The following is a 15,775-nucleotide window of genomic DNA, read 5'->3' on the forward strand; positions in this document are numbered from 1 at the left end:
CAGTTGAGTCGCTTTTTACCTGTATGCCTGGTAATGATTGTTGCTCCCTTTGATTGGTCATCATTATATACCTAGTTTTGGTATCCCGATGCCTTTCTTTTCGGTCGATTTATCCTTTATTAACCCTTATACCGGTTGTGGATAATCTTCCATGCGAGTATGTTATCCACGTTCTGACGGTAATGGATAATATATCTCATGCACTCTTCAGTCGAAGCCTGTTGTGTTTCCCCAGTCGAGTAAGATTCGTATTTCCCTTTTGCGGAGTCGAATATTTGTTGTTGGATAATTGCCGGATGCTTGCAATTTATCCTCTTTGAGTTGTCTTTCGTTTACCCGGATGCTTGGTATCGATTGTCTCTCTTGTTGGTTGATCACCTATTATATGCCCTAACCGGTATCTCTGGTGTCTCTTCCTTTCGAGTATATTATTCACGTTCTGACGGTAATGAATAATATATCTCTTTCACTCTTTGGTTGGAGTCCTTTGTTGATTTTCCCCCACTTGAGTAGGATTTGTATTCTTTGTAGAATCGAATATTCCATCCTTTAACCAGTTTGTGTTTTGGATGATGAGTGTTTTGGCATATATACCAATTCACGTTTTCGGTAGGACACCTATTATATACCTTGGTATCCCTGGTGTTTCCTTCCATGCGAGTTTATTATCTACGTTCTGACGGTAATAGATAATACATCTCATGCGAGTATTCTATCCACGTTCTGACGGTAATGGATATTATATCTCATGCGCTCTTTGGGTTTGTTTCCCCAGTTGAGTAAGATTCATTTTCCCGTTGTGGATTCGAATGTCCATCCTGTAAGTCGATTTGCTTTTTCAAGCCCTCCTTTCGGATGATGAGTGTTTTGGCATATATACCAATTCACGCTTTGGTAGGTCACCTATTATATACCCAGTAACCGGTATCTCTGGTGTCTCTTCCTTTTCGAGTATATTATTCACGTTCTGACGGTAATGAATAATATGTCTCATGCACTCTTGGGTCAATCTTTTGATTGTTTTCTCCGCAGAGTAAGATTCGTGTTCCTTGTGGAATCGAATATCCATCCTATAAACAAGTCTGCTTTTCTAGCTTTCTTCAGGATGATGAGTATCTTGGCATATATACCAATTCACGTTTCGGTCGGTCACCTATTATATACTTCGGTATCCCTGGTGTTCCTTCCTTTCTGCTCCCTATTATGACCTTGGTCCCCTGTGGAGTCAGATTTTCCTGAGTTGATGTACCTTTTTCAGGTCTTTCTCAGATGTTGGTTGATTGATATCTCTCACCCTTATACCGGTCTTAGATATTCATTCTTCCTGAGTTTGTTACCCGTATACCGGTAACACCTCCTTTCCTTGTTGCCTTTCCCCAGGAGAGTCTCTTTGTTAGACACTTTCCCGGTGGAGTTTTCTGTTGTGATTTTACCCTTTTGCTGTATTGGCGTTTTGCCCAATATATGCATTTTTTCCCGGCAGGGAGGTTCTTTGTGAATCGTTCCTTGGTCCGAGTCCGGATTTTTATCCGAAGTATCCCTTGTGGATAGTTTGAGTCAGCTTGTGTCTTTCCAATGGATGTGTTTTCCTTTGGAATTCTTCTGTTCCCCAGTGTGAGTCCTTCACTCCCCGGTGAGGTCTCCAGTCCAGTCGTGTTTCATTCACGCAGTGTCAGTTTTCCCCTAATTCAGAGTCGTGTCCTGCTCACGCATTTCTTTTTCTTTTTTATCCCTCAACAAGAGTCCTGTTAGAGTCTCTGTTCCTAGTGAGTGTATTACTTCGATGGATCGTCTTTTTCTTCTGTGTGAACCATATCTCCACAGAGTTTGTTTCCTTTTACATGCATACATCTGCATCATGAGGTCTCTTAGGGACCAAAATTTGTCTCATTACTGTTATTTAAGCCCATTCTACCGCGTCGAGATGAAGATTTCTAAACTTCACTTCTCCGGCTAGAATGACCTTAAATAGGAGCATCTGTAAGACCCCAATTTTTGTCCCTAAGATCCCTCATCATATCATATCATATCATATCATATCATTGCCTCAAGGATCATTGTGCACCCTTTGCCTCCTTCCTTGTGGGTGGGTTATCTTTTGAGAGTGGCTCTTGATCACCAGGCATGTTTTGCATTTGTATATCATTGCTTTTCATTTGTTTACTAACCAAAAGTACAAAAATATGTCATCTAACCTTGTTACTTGCAGATGAAGCAACATTAGGTCAAGACAGTCAAGGCAGTCAATGCATTCCAATGAGCAGTATATGGTGGCCATTCTGAAGAATTTGGGCACCATGATCATTCACTAGAGTTCATATGAGTTGTGATATCATGTTGAATCAAGATCCCAAGTGGTAGAGGCTTGAATTTCATCTGAGCATAGCTAGGTCAACTGAAACCCTAGAAAAGTCAACACAAGTCAACTGTGCATTCAATCATGGATTTGAAGGTGGGAGATGGTTAGAGAGGCCTCATTCATGTCCATACAAGTCTCATTTAACATATCAAACATCAACATGGAAGAATTTGAGGTCAGATGAAAACTTGCCAAAAATAGTAAGTGACCTGTAATTTCAAACTGTCAAAAATGGAAAGGTCTTCTCCTCAAGTTTACATCATCAAGAAAGCTTCAAATAAAATTTTGTCCAACATGAAAGTTGAAGATCTTGCTCTTACCTTTCCAAAAAGTCCAAGAACATCCATTTCTCATTTGTGGTTGAAGAATTATGGATCAATCATTGTCAAAGAATTTTGGACTTCAAGCTAGCATAACTTTTGCACCAAATGGCCAATTGGAATGGTTCTTTTTGTGACATTTCCATCTTGATATGCTCTATCATAATCATGCATCATATTTCATCAATTCTCATCACAAAAATATTGCATTTTTCACTTGAATTTAATTTGAATTTTGGAGGGAAAGTATGAATTTGAAAATTGTGCATTGTTTTCATTTCCAACCAATCTCATTTGCATCCAAACAGATTTTTAAACTTGCTCCAAGTGAAATTCGTACTGTTCCATTGCCTTGCATATGCATAAGGGTGTTTTGGCCAAATTGCATAAACATACTAATTTCACTAATCCTTGGATTTTTGGTTAAACATGATTAACAAGTTTGATTAGCAGATGGTATTTAAACATAATCCTAACAGAATTCAACAACAACAACTTCAGAATTTCAGATCTAAACTTTTGCTCTCAAAATTCTCTCAACTTTTTCTTCGTTTTTCTTCATAGCTTTTGCATTGTTCTTGTTCTGTTGATCATCCATAAGCATTATTGAAGTAGATTGAAGCTAGATCCTGCAGAATTCTTGAAGAATCGAGACTGTTGAAGTTCATGCTCTCTCATGGCAGTTGAAGATTCCAGTCGTATCAAGCATTGTTGAGCTGAAATCCTTCATCCATTCATTCATTCAAGTGTTGTAGAACTTCTATTTCAACCTTTCCAAGCCTGAGAAGCACGAATCCAACTCTGTTGCATCATTGAGGTCAGTTTTCGATGCTCATGATTCTTGAAATTGTTAGATGCATCTTGTAGATCGTTGAACATAGGTTATGCTGAGCTTTGGATCTCTTGATTTCATTAAGTATTGAAGAAGTTATGATGATTTGAATTTTTTCATGTGAAACTTTCCTTGCACGATTTGCTTGATCCTTGTAGAATTAGGTTGAAATAATTGTTGATCCGTGTTGTGTGATGTAAGACGTTTCCAATGATATATGTTTTGTGAATTTCTGTGTTGGTTGGATCTTGATGATGATGAACACGATGAACATGGATGAACTTGTTAGGGTTTTCGTTTCCAGGCTGAGTTTGATCCATTAGCGCGTTTATGCATGTGTTTTGGTTGTTAGCGGACATGTATTGGTCCAGGTGTTGATTTCTCATTGGCCAGCGTTTCAATTAAATGAAACGCTGCGTTTCACATGGCGCCATATTCAAATTCACACGCGGTTCGATTCCGGACCAATGCATTTCACATATTTGCTTTGTACATTTTCTCCACTTATGCTTAACATGTTCATACTACTTGTTTCATGCATTTTAAATTTTTCTCTTCATTAAAAAATTCATAACTCAAAAAATATGCATCCAATCCACATGAAATTTTTTGCACAATGATCTTTATGATGTCTTCTATTTCATGGATATTTTTCCAGAATTTGTGCACGGTTGAAATTGTTTTTGCCCTAGGGTTTATGTTTACATGTCATACTTTGCACCTTGCATGCCATTTTGTTTGTGAAATGATGATGGTTAATCCAATGAAGCTGAAAATTGACATGCATAAACTAGACACCTTGATGGTCATTTTGGTATATACTTTGCATTTTTCTCATTTCTGGATGTTGAGTTATGATGTGATTAATGGAGGTATGACAATGTGTGTCACACCATTTCTTATCCAACTTGTTGATTTTATTTACCTTTCCAAATAAATGACAAATGATCTGAATTTTTGCATGATGCTACTTCTGGATGTTAAATTTGATCATGAATTTTTGTAGAATTTTTAGACTCATTTCCCATTTGTTTGAGATTTTCTCTTCTGGCTTGTCATGTTTGAACTTTTGATGAGTGTTGAACTTTCATGATTTGTGAAATTCTTATGCTTTATCATATGAGCTTGAAATTTTACACATGTTTTATAGACACATTGAAGTTTGTCTTGGCTTTGGTTTGAGTCATTTATCACTGGTCATTTCTGTTTTAGGATTGCCTTAAGTTGATGTATCAATTTGTGCTTCCTTTGAGCTTGTTTATGCTTACCATGACTTAGTGAATTTCTTTGACATGCTTATACTTGTCCAAATGCCATGATTTTTGGTGTGCTGATTATTGGATGTGTGCTGTTTAGCCATGATTTTTCTTGGAATTTATTGAGCCATTTTGGAATTAATATGCTTGTGATCATTCTGTTTGCATCATTGAGTTTCCAACTTGCATACATTGACATGATTTGCTTATGAAATGAAATTGGTTGATGCTTTTGACATGAGACCACTTGGATATTGTTCTTGATTGATTAATCTTGATTCTTGTCAATTTTCACATTCTGTTTTGAATTATTTCTCCTTCTTTGACCCTAGGCCTTGGCCTAAGGGTTTGCCTCTCATGTTTGAAGCTTTGTTTCAGGTTGCACATGCAAGTTACACAATTGATGATGCCTCATCTTGAGAGCGTTTGATATTTGCTTTTGATTACTAATGTGTGTTTTGTAGGTTGAAGTTGATTCAATTGGGATTGACTTGTGGCTTATGCCTTTGCCTATATTGGTTGTCTGTTGCATTAACTGTTGGTTGATTGTCTGTATAGTATACTGATTTGTTTGATGTTTCCACAGGTACCTTAGTTGCTATAGTTCATTGTGAACTTGCTTTTGCTTTGCTTGATAGCTTAAGCATTGAGGTATAACATCTCTTCTTCATGTAGTCTGGAAGACCTGGCTTGTTACTTGGCCAGGCACCTGTCTGAAGTCCTCCTTAAGAGGCAATGTTTGTGATTGTTTATCTTTATCCCCAAGCAGGAAAAGACCTCATATGAGGCAATTGGTAGATAGAAGAGATGTGTAGTCCATCTCCTACTATTCTGTGTGTCATCCCTTTGCTCACATTACATGTTGTAGCATTGTGGATCTTAACCCAAGATCTATCGAGTCATTAACTTGTGGAGAGAGTTCCAACTTTCTGAACTCCCACGCCTTTTGATATTCAAAGCTCTCCCTGACCAGGGATAAGAGCAATGAGGCACACCCCTCATATCCTTTCATCTGCTTCACCTTAACCCTCAATGTTAAGGTTAAGAGCAACACTTACCCCATTCCAGTTGACTTTAAAGTCTAACCCTTGCTTGAGCCTAATTGCTTGTATATAGTGTGTGCTAACTGAATCATTGATTGCTTACTGGTTCATCTGTACATGTTTTCTTGTTTGCCTTCGTGCATTTATCATCATTAATTGTTCATTATTGCATGATCATCATTGCATGTCTTTGTGACACATCTTTGTTTGCCCATTGAGGAATCAACAGTAAGCCCATTCGTTGGCCATTGTTCCTATGATTTGGAAGGGATTGAGTGTAAGACCATTTCATTTGGCCACTTATGTCCATTGCTTCTGTTTGTTTGTTGTATGTGAGGATGCAATTGTAAGACCATGTTGTTGGCTTTTGTATTCCTATGATCATCTGTTGGAGATTAGAGTAAGTCCAGATAGATTGGCATCTGACATCCATGTTTTGTTTTGTTTTTGGAGATTGGTATAAGTCCAGTTGATTGGCATCCGGTATCCACCTTATTGTTTTGTTTTGCTTTAGGAGGTTGGAATAAGTCCATTTATTGGCATCTGACATCCCTGTTTGTTTTAGGAGACTGGTGTAAATCCATTGAGTGGTATCTGGTATCCACCTTTGTTGTGAGATTGGTATAAGTCCAGCAATTGGCATCCGGTATCATTTGTTTTGCTTATTTGTTATTGCTCATTTGCCTATTCCTAAGGACACACTTGAATCATCTTCTATATGATCTCAAGAGGTGAACCTTTCTGAGAAGTTTTACACTCCATTATCCATACCCTCTTTGTCCTAAACCTTTTCACATTGCTTTCAAAACTTTGAACTATTGTGCAAACATCTTCATGACTTTTCAAATTAGAAACCTGGACCTTAAGTCATTGACTTTTCAAACTCCATTTCATAATACTTCTTTGAATTGAATCCTAACCATACTTTGACCATATTTTGTGAATACTCATAATCAATTAACTTCACTCATTCAAATGTTTTGTGGCTTTGTCCATTGTTAATATGTTTTCATACATTAGCCATAGGTTTCAATTACCATAGTGGTTGATGTAAATCTTACCTTGTCCTTAGTGAGTTGATTGTAAGTCTTCCATACTTATTATAGGGTTAACCCCTCACTAGTATGTTGAAGCCGTCCTCGCATGGTGGATTGTTGATTCAGGTTGAGTTTTCTCCCATTGGTAATGAAAAACCTTAGGGCTTGTGTTTTAAAATGAACCCACTGATATTTTGGAAATCTTTTAGCCGAACTACGGCGTTTTGATCCTTACCTTTCATGGAAGGTACGTAGGCAACGGGTTCATCCGTTCAAACACAAAAATAATAAACATTGTACATTCTTTTCTCATCTTCCCAATCATGTTTGCACAATATGTCATAAACAAATAAACATTTTTATACAACAAGTGTGAAAAGGGCTCCCTAGGAGTACCTAGGACGTTTTGGGTGCCTAACACCTTCCCATTGCGTAATTAACCCCTTACCCAGTTTCTCTGATCTTTTCATTAGTTTTCCATGTGTAAAACTTCTTAGGCTTTTGTTCGCTTTTTAGCCATTCCTTAGGATAAATAAAAGTGCGGTGGCGACTCGATTCTTTGTATGCTTTGCTTTTGATTTAATCAATAAATCATAAAGTGACGAATACACCGCTACAGTCCTTGATTTGGATGTCAAACTAAATGTTGTGACATTCATTCCTGACAGCGTATGCTATATTGTAGGTTGTTTAGTTTTTCTGTTTCAGCATTTTTCTCAGGCTATTCTTCAGGGATTCAACAGCTAAGAGAAAATTCAGGAAACCAACAACCAAGCTACAATTAATGAACCTAACAAATAGCCTATTTGTTAGTAACCTAGATGTGGAATTTAGGGGAACTCGCGTGACCTTAATTTCAGGAAAATACAAGTACAAGGCCCAAGTGCTGCAATATAAAAGGATGGCAATCCTTCATTCAGAACTGGGGATTTTGAGGCGTGAAGATTTAGTGTGTCCATCATACTTCACTGCTGTATTTTTGTGAGTCTTGTATTAGACGTATCTTGTAAGCCAAGCTATTATCACATAGATGATAGCAATGGTATAGGATGTTCATTGAGTTGTAAGTGTTGTGTCACTCTAAGCTTTTAAGCGTGAGTGCTGTGTATCTTGATTAAAGCTGTTAAGCACAATCAAGAGTTGTTTGAAGTGTGACTTCAGAATTGTCTTTAATATTGATTAAAGGTAATAATCACTGCGGTGATTGAGGGGGAGTGAGTAGAAACTCTGATCTTAGTGTAAGATTGAAATTGCATTGGGTAGGTATTAAGTGATAGGGTTAAACAGTTGGTTTAAGGTCTGAATTAATACTACTAATAGTGGATTTCCTCCCTGGCTTGGTAGCCCCCAGACGTAGGTCATGTTGGACTGAACTGGGTAAACAATTACTTGTGTTATTTACTGCACTTACTTTTAAGTTCTGCATAATTCTTGTCTGTGCAGAATTGGATGTCATAACAACCTGTGTGACATCGAAAGTCTGATAACTAGAATTTCAGTTATAACATTCAAGAGTCCTTGTGATACGACATTCGAGTATCGCTTCCGTTTTACTACACTTTTAAACTCGTTTTTGACCCGTGTGCGACAGCGGATCAATGATCATTTTCTTCCTCTTAAATTTCTTTCACACAATTTTGTAATAAAGATGACAGCAGTGATGTTGAAAAAATTGCACATTAAAGATACGCGCGTTCAAATTTTCCAATGGAAGGGTGACTTGGATTTGATTTTTGACAAAAGATAATTAGAGTTGGACAATTATCATGCAGTGATATGTGTGGATTATATTAATTCATATCCACACGAGAATATTAAAAAAACTGAAGGATAAATATGATTGATAATTATTTTTGTAGCAATTAGTAATAAGAACATTATCTATATTGAGAAGTTATGGAAATATAAACTATAACAGGAATGCAACATTTTCTTAAATTATTTCAAAAGTGTAAGGTATGATAAAAAAAATTGAAACTTTAAGAGTAAAACGAAAAATATGCCACTCCAAATAGTTGTACCCCTTTATCTATAGGTATAAATTAAAATGAACACATTTTAAAAATACAAAATATTTTCACAATTTAAAATATTCTTCAAATGTATCAATTGTATGTGTTTGATGATCTATAACTCAATCCAGAGATAAATTAAATTGATAATGACTATTCCAATCAGAATTTCTTGATCAATTAGTCTAAAGCTAAACTTTATTAACCACTTGATTCTCAATGGTATGGAGTTTTATACTGTGGCTTTACAACATGAATTTGTAACCCAAGTCAGATGAAAGCAAAGTCAACCGTTACATTTTTTACACAAATCAACCATTACATCAGGAATTTTTTTTCAAACATTCAGTATATTATACTGAAATAATAGATAACCTGACCACAGATACCACCACATTTTCTTTCTTTTTTTTCAAGGGGATTGTGTGATCGGAGGCTGCCACAGCAACAAATTATGTAGGCTGCACCTAAGTGCAATGGAGGTCACCACCACCTCATTCGCATTATCACCTCTATTCAATTACCCCCATAGGGTGGTGGTCTTTTATTAGTACATGCAATACATAACCCAATTACATAGACCAAACCCCATCCTTAAAAAAAAGATACTAACAGAAAATACATTAATAAACCAATGAAATACATAAGATGATAATAAGGGTTTATCAAACAACTCTTAACTCAAGGTTGGGATAGCCAGCCTGAGCTTTGTGCCTTTCGAAGAGATCTTGAAGTGCTTCCACAAACTGACTATGTATCTTGGCAACCTAAAAGCAGGTTCGAATAAATATAAGAAACCAGTATTTTGATCAGCTAAACCACCAGATTGCATATATCCATGATACACTAACAAGAATTCTCTCATCTAGAAACTGTTTGTTGCCGGTTATCACATTTACATATTTGTAATTAGTTATTCATTATGAAAGTATATTGCATGTTACTCAAAGCTAAGAATAAGACATGGAATTTCTTATAGAACTACTACAAATTTCCTTGACTACCATCTTGAAAACTAGTTATTGAGAAATAAAATTGAGGCATTTTAACTTAGGAGAGGTTCTAACTACTGGATCCTTGTGAATCATATTTAACATAAAAAGGTTGTAAGGTGGCGCATACCTCCTCTGTGGCTGGTTCTGGATTTTTCTTGAGTTCAATTGGCCTACCCACCACCACGTGCATTGGACGCCTGAACGGTATTGGGGTTCTGAAAAAGGAGATGAGATGATTTGTTTAAATAAAAAATGTTTTAGAGATAAACTAACTTCCAAGCTAACTACAGTTTAGACTCTGGTTGTGTACAATAATTGGCTACTCTACTCAAATCAATTATTCTGAAGGAAAAAGTTTCCAAGAAAAAGAGCTTGCTAGTTACTATTAGCGATAGCAGATCGGAAAAGGCATTAAGGCATACATCCTGAACTGCATCAATGGAATCCCACTTTTCCAGTCATATTTTTAGCAAATAGTTTAAGCTTATTTCCAACAAAAACTGACCTCATTTTTACCGTTGTTTCTATATTAGATGCCAATTGCTTTTGTAGTCAATAATGTGTGTAGATAGCATTGTGAATGTGGAAGGCATAGTTCAACATCTTAAAGATCTTTTACTCTATTATTCCATCTTCTTCAATTCAGTCAATTGTGCATGTTCAAATTCAAGCAGAATGAACAGAGCAGATTGCAAATTGACACAAAAGAAACACGCACCCGAAAATGCCCCAAAAGTATATTGGGGTGAACTTGATAGCCCTAGAAAAGTTCAGAAAGAACTTTCCACCAGGTTTCCACCACTTGTAGATATCTGACTGTATCAAAGTTACACAAAAAAGGATAGTTATCTTCAACTTATGAAAAGAATATGTCATGTAAAACAAAAACAAAAGAGCAAAGAAAATGAAGTTGACAGGTATAGATATGACATGCGTCTAGTAACATAAGAGATCATAAGAGGAAATAAGTACCTGACCAAAGCAGAAAACTGGAACTAAGGGATGGCCTTTCTCCATTGCTATGCGGACAAAACCTCTTCTTGACTTAAGATAAGCAATCTATAAAGTAAAAATTTCAAGTTATCCTCTTAACATCTATGAAACTATAATGACACAAGGATGTCATCCTTGCAAGACCCATTTTATGGATAGACCTCTTCTTCCTATATATAGAAACCGTATAAAAATTTAGACCGACCCAGATTCAATGTTTCTTGGAGAGTAGCTTTTTGTTTGATAGACAACAAATACTCTTAGGAGGCTAGATACTGAAAATTGCTGTATGCTTTGTGTTATACTAGTGGTTAGTCACAACTGTCTCTTATAAACGATACAGCAGACTCAACTCAGACTGATTTTTATGCCAAAACGCAAGAAACACAATAAAGTAGGCTGAATTATTTCTGGTTATTGATCTTAAAACTCCAACTAAAAAGAACAAAATTCCCTTTCCTCAAGTCTAAATTAAATAAAATATGAAATATAATAGGAAAAGGCTAATATAAATTGAAATTCAAAACATGTGCAATTCACAAACGAGTCGAAGTGATTTCAAAACTAAACAAACTCCTGCATAAACATATTATTGATGTTGATATTTGTAAATATATATAGTGTTATATATAATAGTCTCACATCGACTATATCATGTAATTAGTTGTAATCTCTCTCTATATAATAAAGTCTCCGTAGTGCTTTTCAAAAAACACGGTTTATTTAAATGTCTCTTGGTCTCTTGTATTTCAAGATGGTATCAGAGTCTCGTTTAAGATCCGGTGAGCCACCTACTATGATTTCTGCTATCGGGCCACCCACCATTTATTTTCACGCTCTAGTTGTCTAGTCCTGAGCGTGAGGGGGTGTATTAAGAGTCCTACGTCGGATAATATATGGCTTGAACATGTGTTCTTAACAATTGAACTTTGCATAAACAACAATCCTGTATTTGGGGGAAATGAACACTTTCATTTATTATCGGAAGAAAAAAATTATCACACGACTGGTCAAAGAGGGAGAAAAAACACATGAGCATTGAGTAAGATGAGGGCAAAAAGCAATGCACCTCGGAACCATGTTGCATGAGAAATGTCTCTTGAACTCCACCAGGTATTAAAATGCAACTATAGCCAGCAGATAACAGGGAGGTAAAATTTTTCCTTGATGCTGGTGTAAGACCCAACCATGTCCATATGTGTCTTAAAAATGGTGTGTAGAACACCTATCATTCAAATGTGAAGAGAAAAACTTATAATGGAATCCTCAGTAAGTATTATTAAAAATTAGTGCCTCAAGAAATTTTTTTACCGCACTGCTAGCAAGAACTTTAACTTTTGGAATAGGCATGAAACCTGTGTTGTCAGCTAGTGCAATGACGCCAATTGGCAAAACTGAATGTGGTTCATAACCAAAAACTGCATGTTCGTTTCACTGTCGTTACTATCAATGAGCAACTAACAAGAAGGTACACCAAAGCAGTATAACCAATGACTTATCACTTATTAGTAATATAGGCAAATATTGAAGGCAAAATTGAGTTTGAAACACCCTCTCAACAGAAAATACCACAATAACAAGGAAAAGTAGAGAAACTGAAGTAACAGTTGCTTTGACGTATAAAAGAGTAATTATGGAAAACTAAGAATTTCATGTGGCTCAAACAATGGGGAAATATAAAGCTTATTGTAATTTGTACTACATATAAGGAAATCTCCATCAACTCAAATGAATCAAATAAAGTGCTTGGTACACCTAGTAAATCATGTTTCTGATATAGTTTAGGCCAAGATTAAGCAAGAATTTAATTCAACATGACAACAGTCATATTTGGGTTTTTTGTCAAAAGTAGTTATGCAAAAAGGCAAATTCTGATTATTAAAATACAGATGAAATGATAGTCCATGTCATCAACTACAGAGCACCAAGTCTATTGAATATAGCAATCCAAATTTGATGGTCAGCCTTAATATATACATGAACAGAAAAGGTATCCAGTTGAGCAACGAAAACAACTGCCAGAGTAGAAATATGAAGAATTTCAACTGATCCTCATTGTTTGTTATAATGCTGGAATTTTACTTATTTTTAAAAAAAGGGTCCCAATGAGATAGCATCCTAAGCTGAGGCACCCATGGAAGAAGAATGGATTAAATTTAAACTCCCCAAAAATGAGAAAATGAGTACATTAAGAAGAAAAAGACATTTCTCTATTGCTTCGTGGGGAACAGGAGGAAAAAAAAGGTAATGACTAATAATACTAACAGTTAATAATGTAAGATACGTACAAATACTGCAATTACTACATCAAGCACTACAGATCAGACTTGATTAGCACTTAAGCTTCATATTCGGTTTAAATTTTAATCAACAACCAAACTTTCCACAGTCTTCACCAAGCTCCGATTACAGGAAATGATTATCCAAATCTACATTAATCTATCCTCCCACTTTCCTATGTTAATTTTCTTCCTAAAACAAAGCCTAGGAACATAAAAACAAGTAGTGCCGTTAAAAAAATAGCAAATAAGGCTTTCAATTTCCTCTCTTTTTCCAATTCATCTTGTCATTTTACCAAAAAAAAACATAATTCATGCAAAAAAAAAACAGAAACAACTCGATTGTCAATTTTTTGGTACAAAGTACAAACCATAAGCACGATTAGGATCAAAGGCTTTTATATCCTCCACGTGCAGCGTAATGGGAAAGTAACTACAAGCATGCTTGCATATGTACCTGAAAATCACATAAACCAAAGCAACATAAAAGATATTTTTAACACAGCAAAAAAGAGGAAAAAGCTCAAATTACACGTTACGAAAAAGCAAAAAGTTTAACAAAAGCGAAAATCTACCTAGACAATCTTCTGCCAAATTTACTCTTAGCTCCCAGTGGAAGCACCACGAACAATAACAAAAAACCTATAACCCTATCACACAAAAAATCAACAAAATTACGGAACGAAAAATGAATGATAGTGATAATGACGAGAAAAAGAGAGAGATAGGAAACGAACAAGAGAGATTTGGAGAGAGGAAGTAAGAATATAGCGGAGAGGATCAAAGCAATGTTGAAGTGAATCCATCCTAGCCACAACGATAATGCTAGAATTGAATGGAATGTGTTTGACGAATCGCTGAATTCTTCTCTTCCGTTGAAAGCTTTCTCCGTCGCCATTTTCAGTTCTACTGTGTGGGGGATGGAACGGTGTCGTATGAAGAACCACGCGAATGCAGATGGAAGGAACAGTGAAAGATTTGTGAATAGCGGGAAGTGTTAGGGGTAAAAACGTCATTTAATAGAAGAAGAGTGAATTGTGTCACGTGAGCGCCGATAATGGTAATTATTGAGTGCGGTGGGGTGTAGGGTTCTGTTCTGTGTTTCTGCTTCATAACATGTGGTGTAGCTATCTATGTATCTGTCGAAATTGAATGTTGCTAACGTGGTTTGGTTGATTGATTGTTTCACGGAACTGACAACCGTTTTGCGTTGCCATTAAGTGCATCATAATCCTACAACGCCATGCACTATGGTGTCTTGTTTTGTTTACGACACAACCAATTTCAGAGGTGAAATTGTAATTTTTTTATTTTGACTAAAATAAAATTATTAGAATGAATCCTAAAAATAATGGTTGCAAATTTACATTTGGTCTCTAATCATATTTGTTCCTTAACTAGAAATACGAAACGGGGATGGGGATTGGAAGAAGATCCTTTGATGTGGTTGTGAGTGTTTCAGATATAGAAGAGTAGAATAGATATATAAGGTTTAGTACTCCTACACATATAATAAAATATTTGAAAAGTAGTTTAGAGTGAAAGTGAAAAGATATTTCAAATTTATATATGTGTGAAATTTATATAAGGTGGGATGTTAAAATCGCTCCCAATTAATCTGGTGTATTGTGTGGATCGTCGTTCGATTATATTTGATGTGGAAAGATAGGTTGAAGGATGCGATTGAATCCTCTCTGTTTGGTTAAGGTCTCACTTGCTTCTGCTTGTGTCTTATGTGTTGGGCCCTAAGATCAACCATTTGTGTGAGCCTTGCAAACGGTCTAGAACAGCTGCCACAAGTCCTTGTTACTACTTGTTGAAGCGAGGTTTGTGTGACTCGGGCTAACCTTGACTACTCTTTTAGTATATTAGTCGGCATCCGGTTGAAGGAAGTGGAAAGGTTTTCAGGGGAAGTCGGTTGCATTGGAACATGCGCAATAAATGTTCATCTCGTAACTACAATGTTTCATGGGACAAACATGACGCGTGGTTCCAAGTCTTATAGTGATGATGGCTCTATTTTTAGGGTACTCATGTGTTTGAATATATCAATGTGAGATCATGACCATTGGTGGCACAATTGTACTTTTTGATGATATCTAATGTTGATTGGGTGATAGTTGTGTCATAAAATACATAAGGAGTTCAAGATAGATTTTCCCTTTTACCGCTCTTAAGACATGGGAATTCCTTCTCTGCATTTTTGCAATTGTTTCTAGTTTTTGCAAATAATTCTCGTCGATTATTGCTCTAACGTCTTTGCACTGTCTCTCTGGTAGCGCTTATTTGTGCGACCTATCAAGATCTTCTTTTGAGGTAACAACGAAAGTTTCTTTCTCTTTTATATTTGTTCTCCTTTTGTTAAGGTTTCTGGGAAAATGGTTATGGGAGATTTGAAAGAAGAAGTTGCGACTAAGGATATAATAGCGGTTGGTAGCCTCAACTTCAGGGAGGTTTCTATGGGTTTAGCTTTTTCCTAATTTACCTTTAATGAATCCAGCTGTTGTAGATGGTTTTAAGTATGCACGCAAGGCTCAACCCTACACTGGAGTGCATTATCATTCTTTTGGTTGCAATCCCACAGACATCAAAGAAATATGGTGGTTGGAATATCATCTTGTGTTTATACTCGCAATTGTTCTTTTTTGT

The 15,775-nt window shown here is 36.2% G+C and overlaps 1 protein-coding gene across 1 annotated transcript; it reads right to left on the reverse strand.

The window, feature by feature from the left end:
* Positions 1 to 9,134: 9,134 nt before the first annotated feature.
* On the reverse strand, positions 9,135 to 14,206 carry LOC127119951 (diacylglycerol O-acyltransferase 2D). Its single transcript, XM_051050323.1, has 9 exons — positions 13,864 to 14,206; positions 13,702 to 13,776; positions 13,498 to 13,583; positions 12,159 to 12,265; positions 11,917 to 12,072; positions 10,827 to 10,913; positions 10,573 to 10,670; positions 9,982 to 10,069; positions 9,135 to 9,626 (listed from the first exon to the last, which is right to left on the reverse strand). The coding sequence occupies exons 1-9, from the start codon at positions 14,022 to 14,024 to the stop codon at positions 9,525 to 9,527; spliced, it is 960 nt and encodes a 319-aa protein (XP_050906280.1). The 5' UTR covers positions 14,025 to 14,206; the 3' UTR covers positions 9,135 to 9,524.
* Between the last annotated feature and the right edge of the window lie 1,569 nt (positions 14,207 to 15,775).

The sequence above is a fragment of the Lathyrus oleraceus genome, chromosome 2, assembly GCF_024323335.1.
Source record: "Lathyrus oleraceus cultivar Zhongwan6 chromosome 2, CAAS_Psat_ZW6_1.0, whole genome shotgun sequence".
Lineage (NCBI taxonomy): Eukaryota > Viridiplantae > Streptophyta > Magnoliopsida > Fabales > Fabaceae > Lathyrus > Lathyrus oleraceus.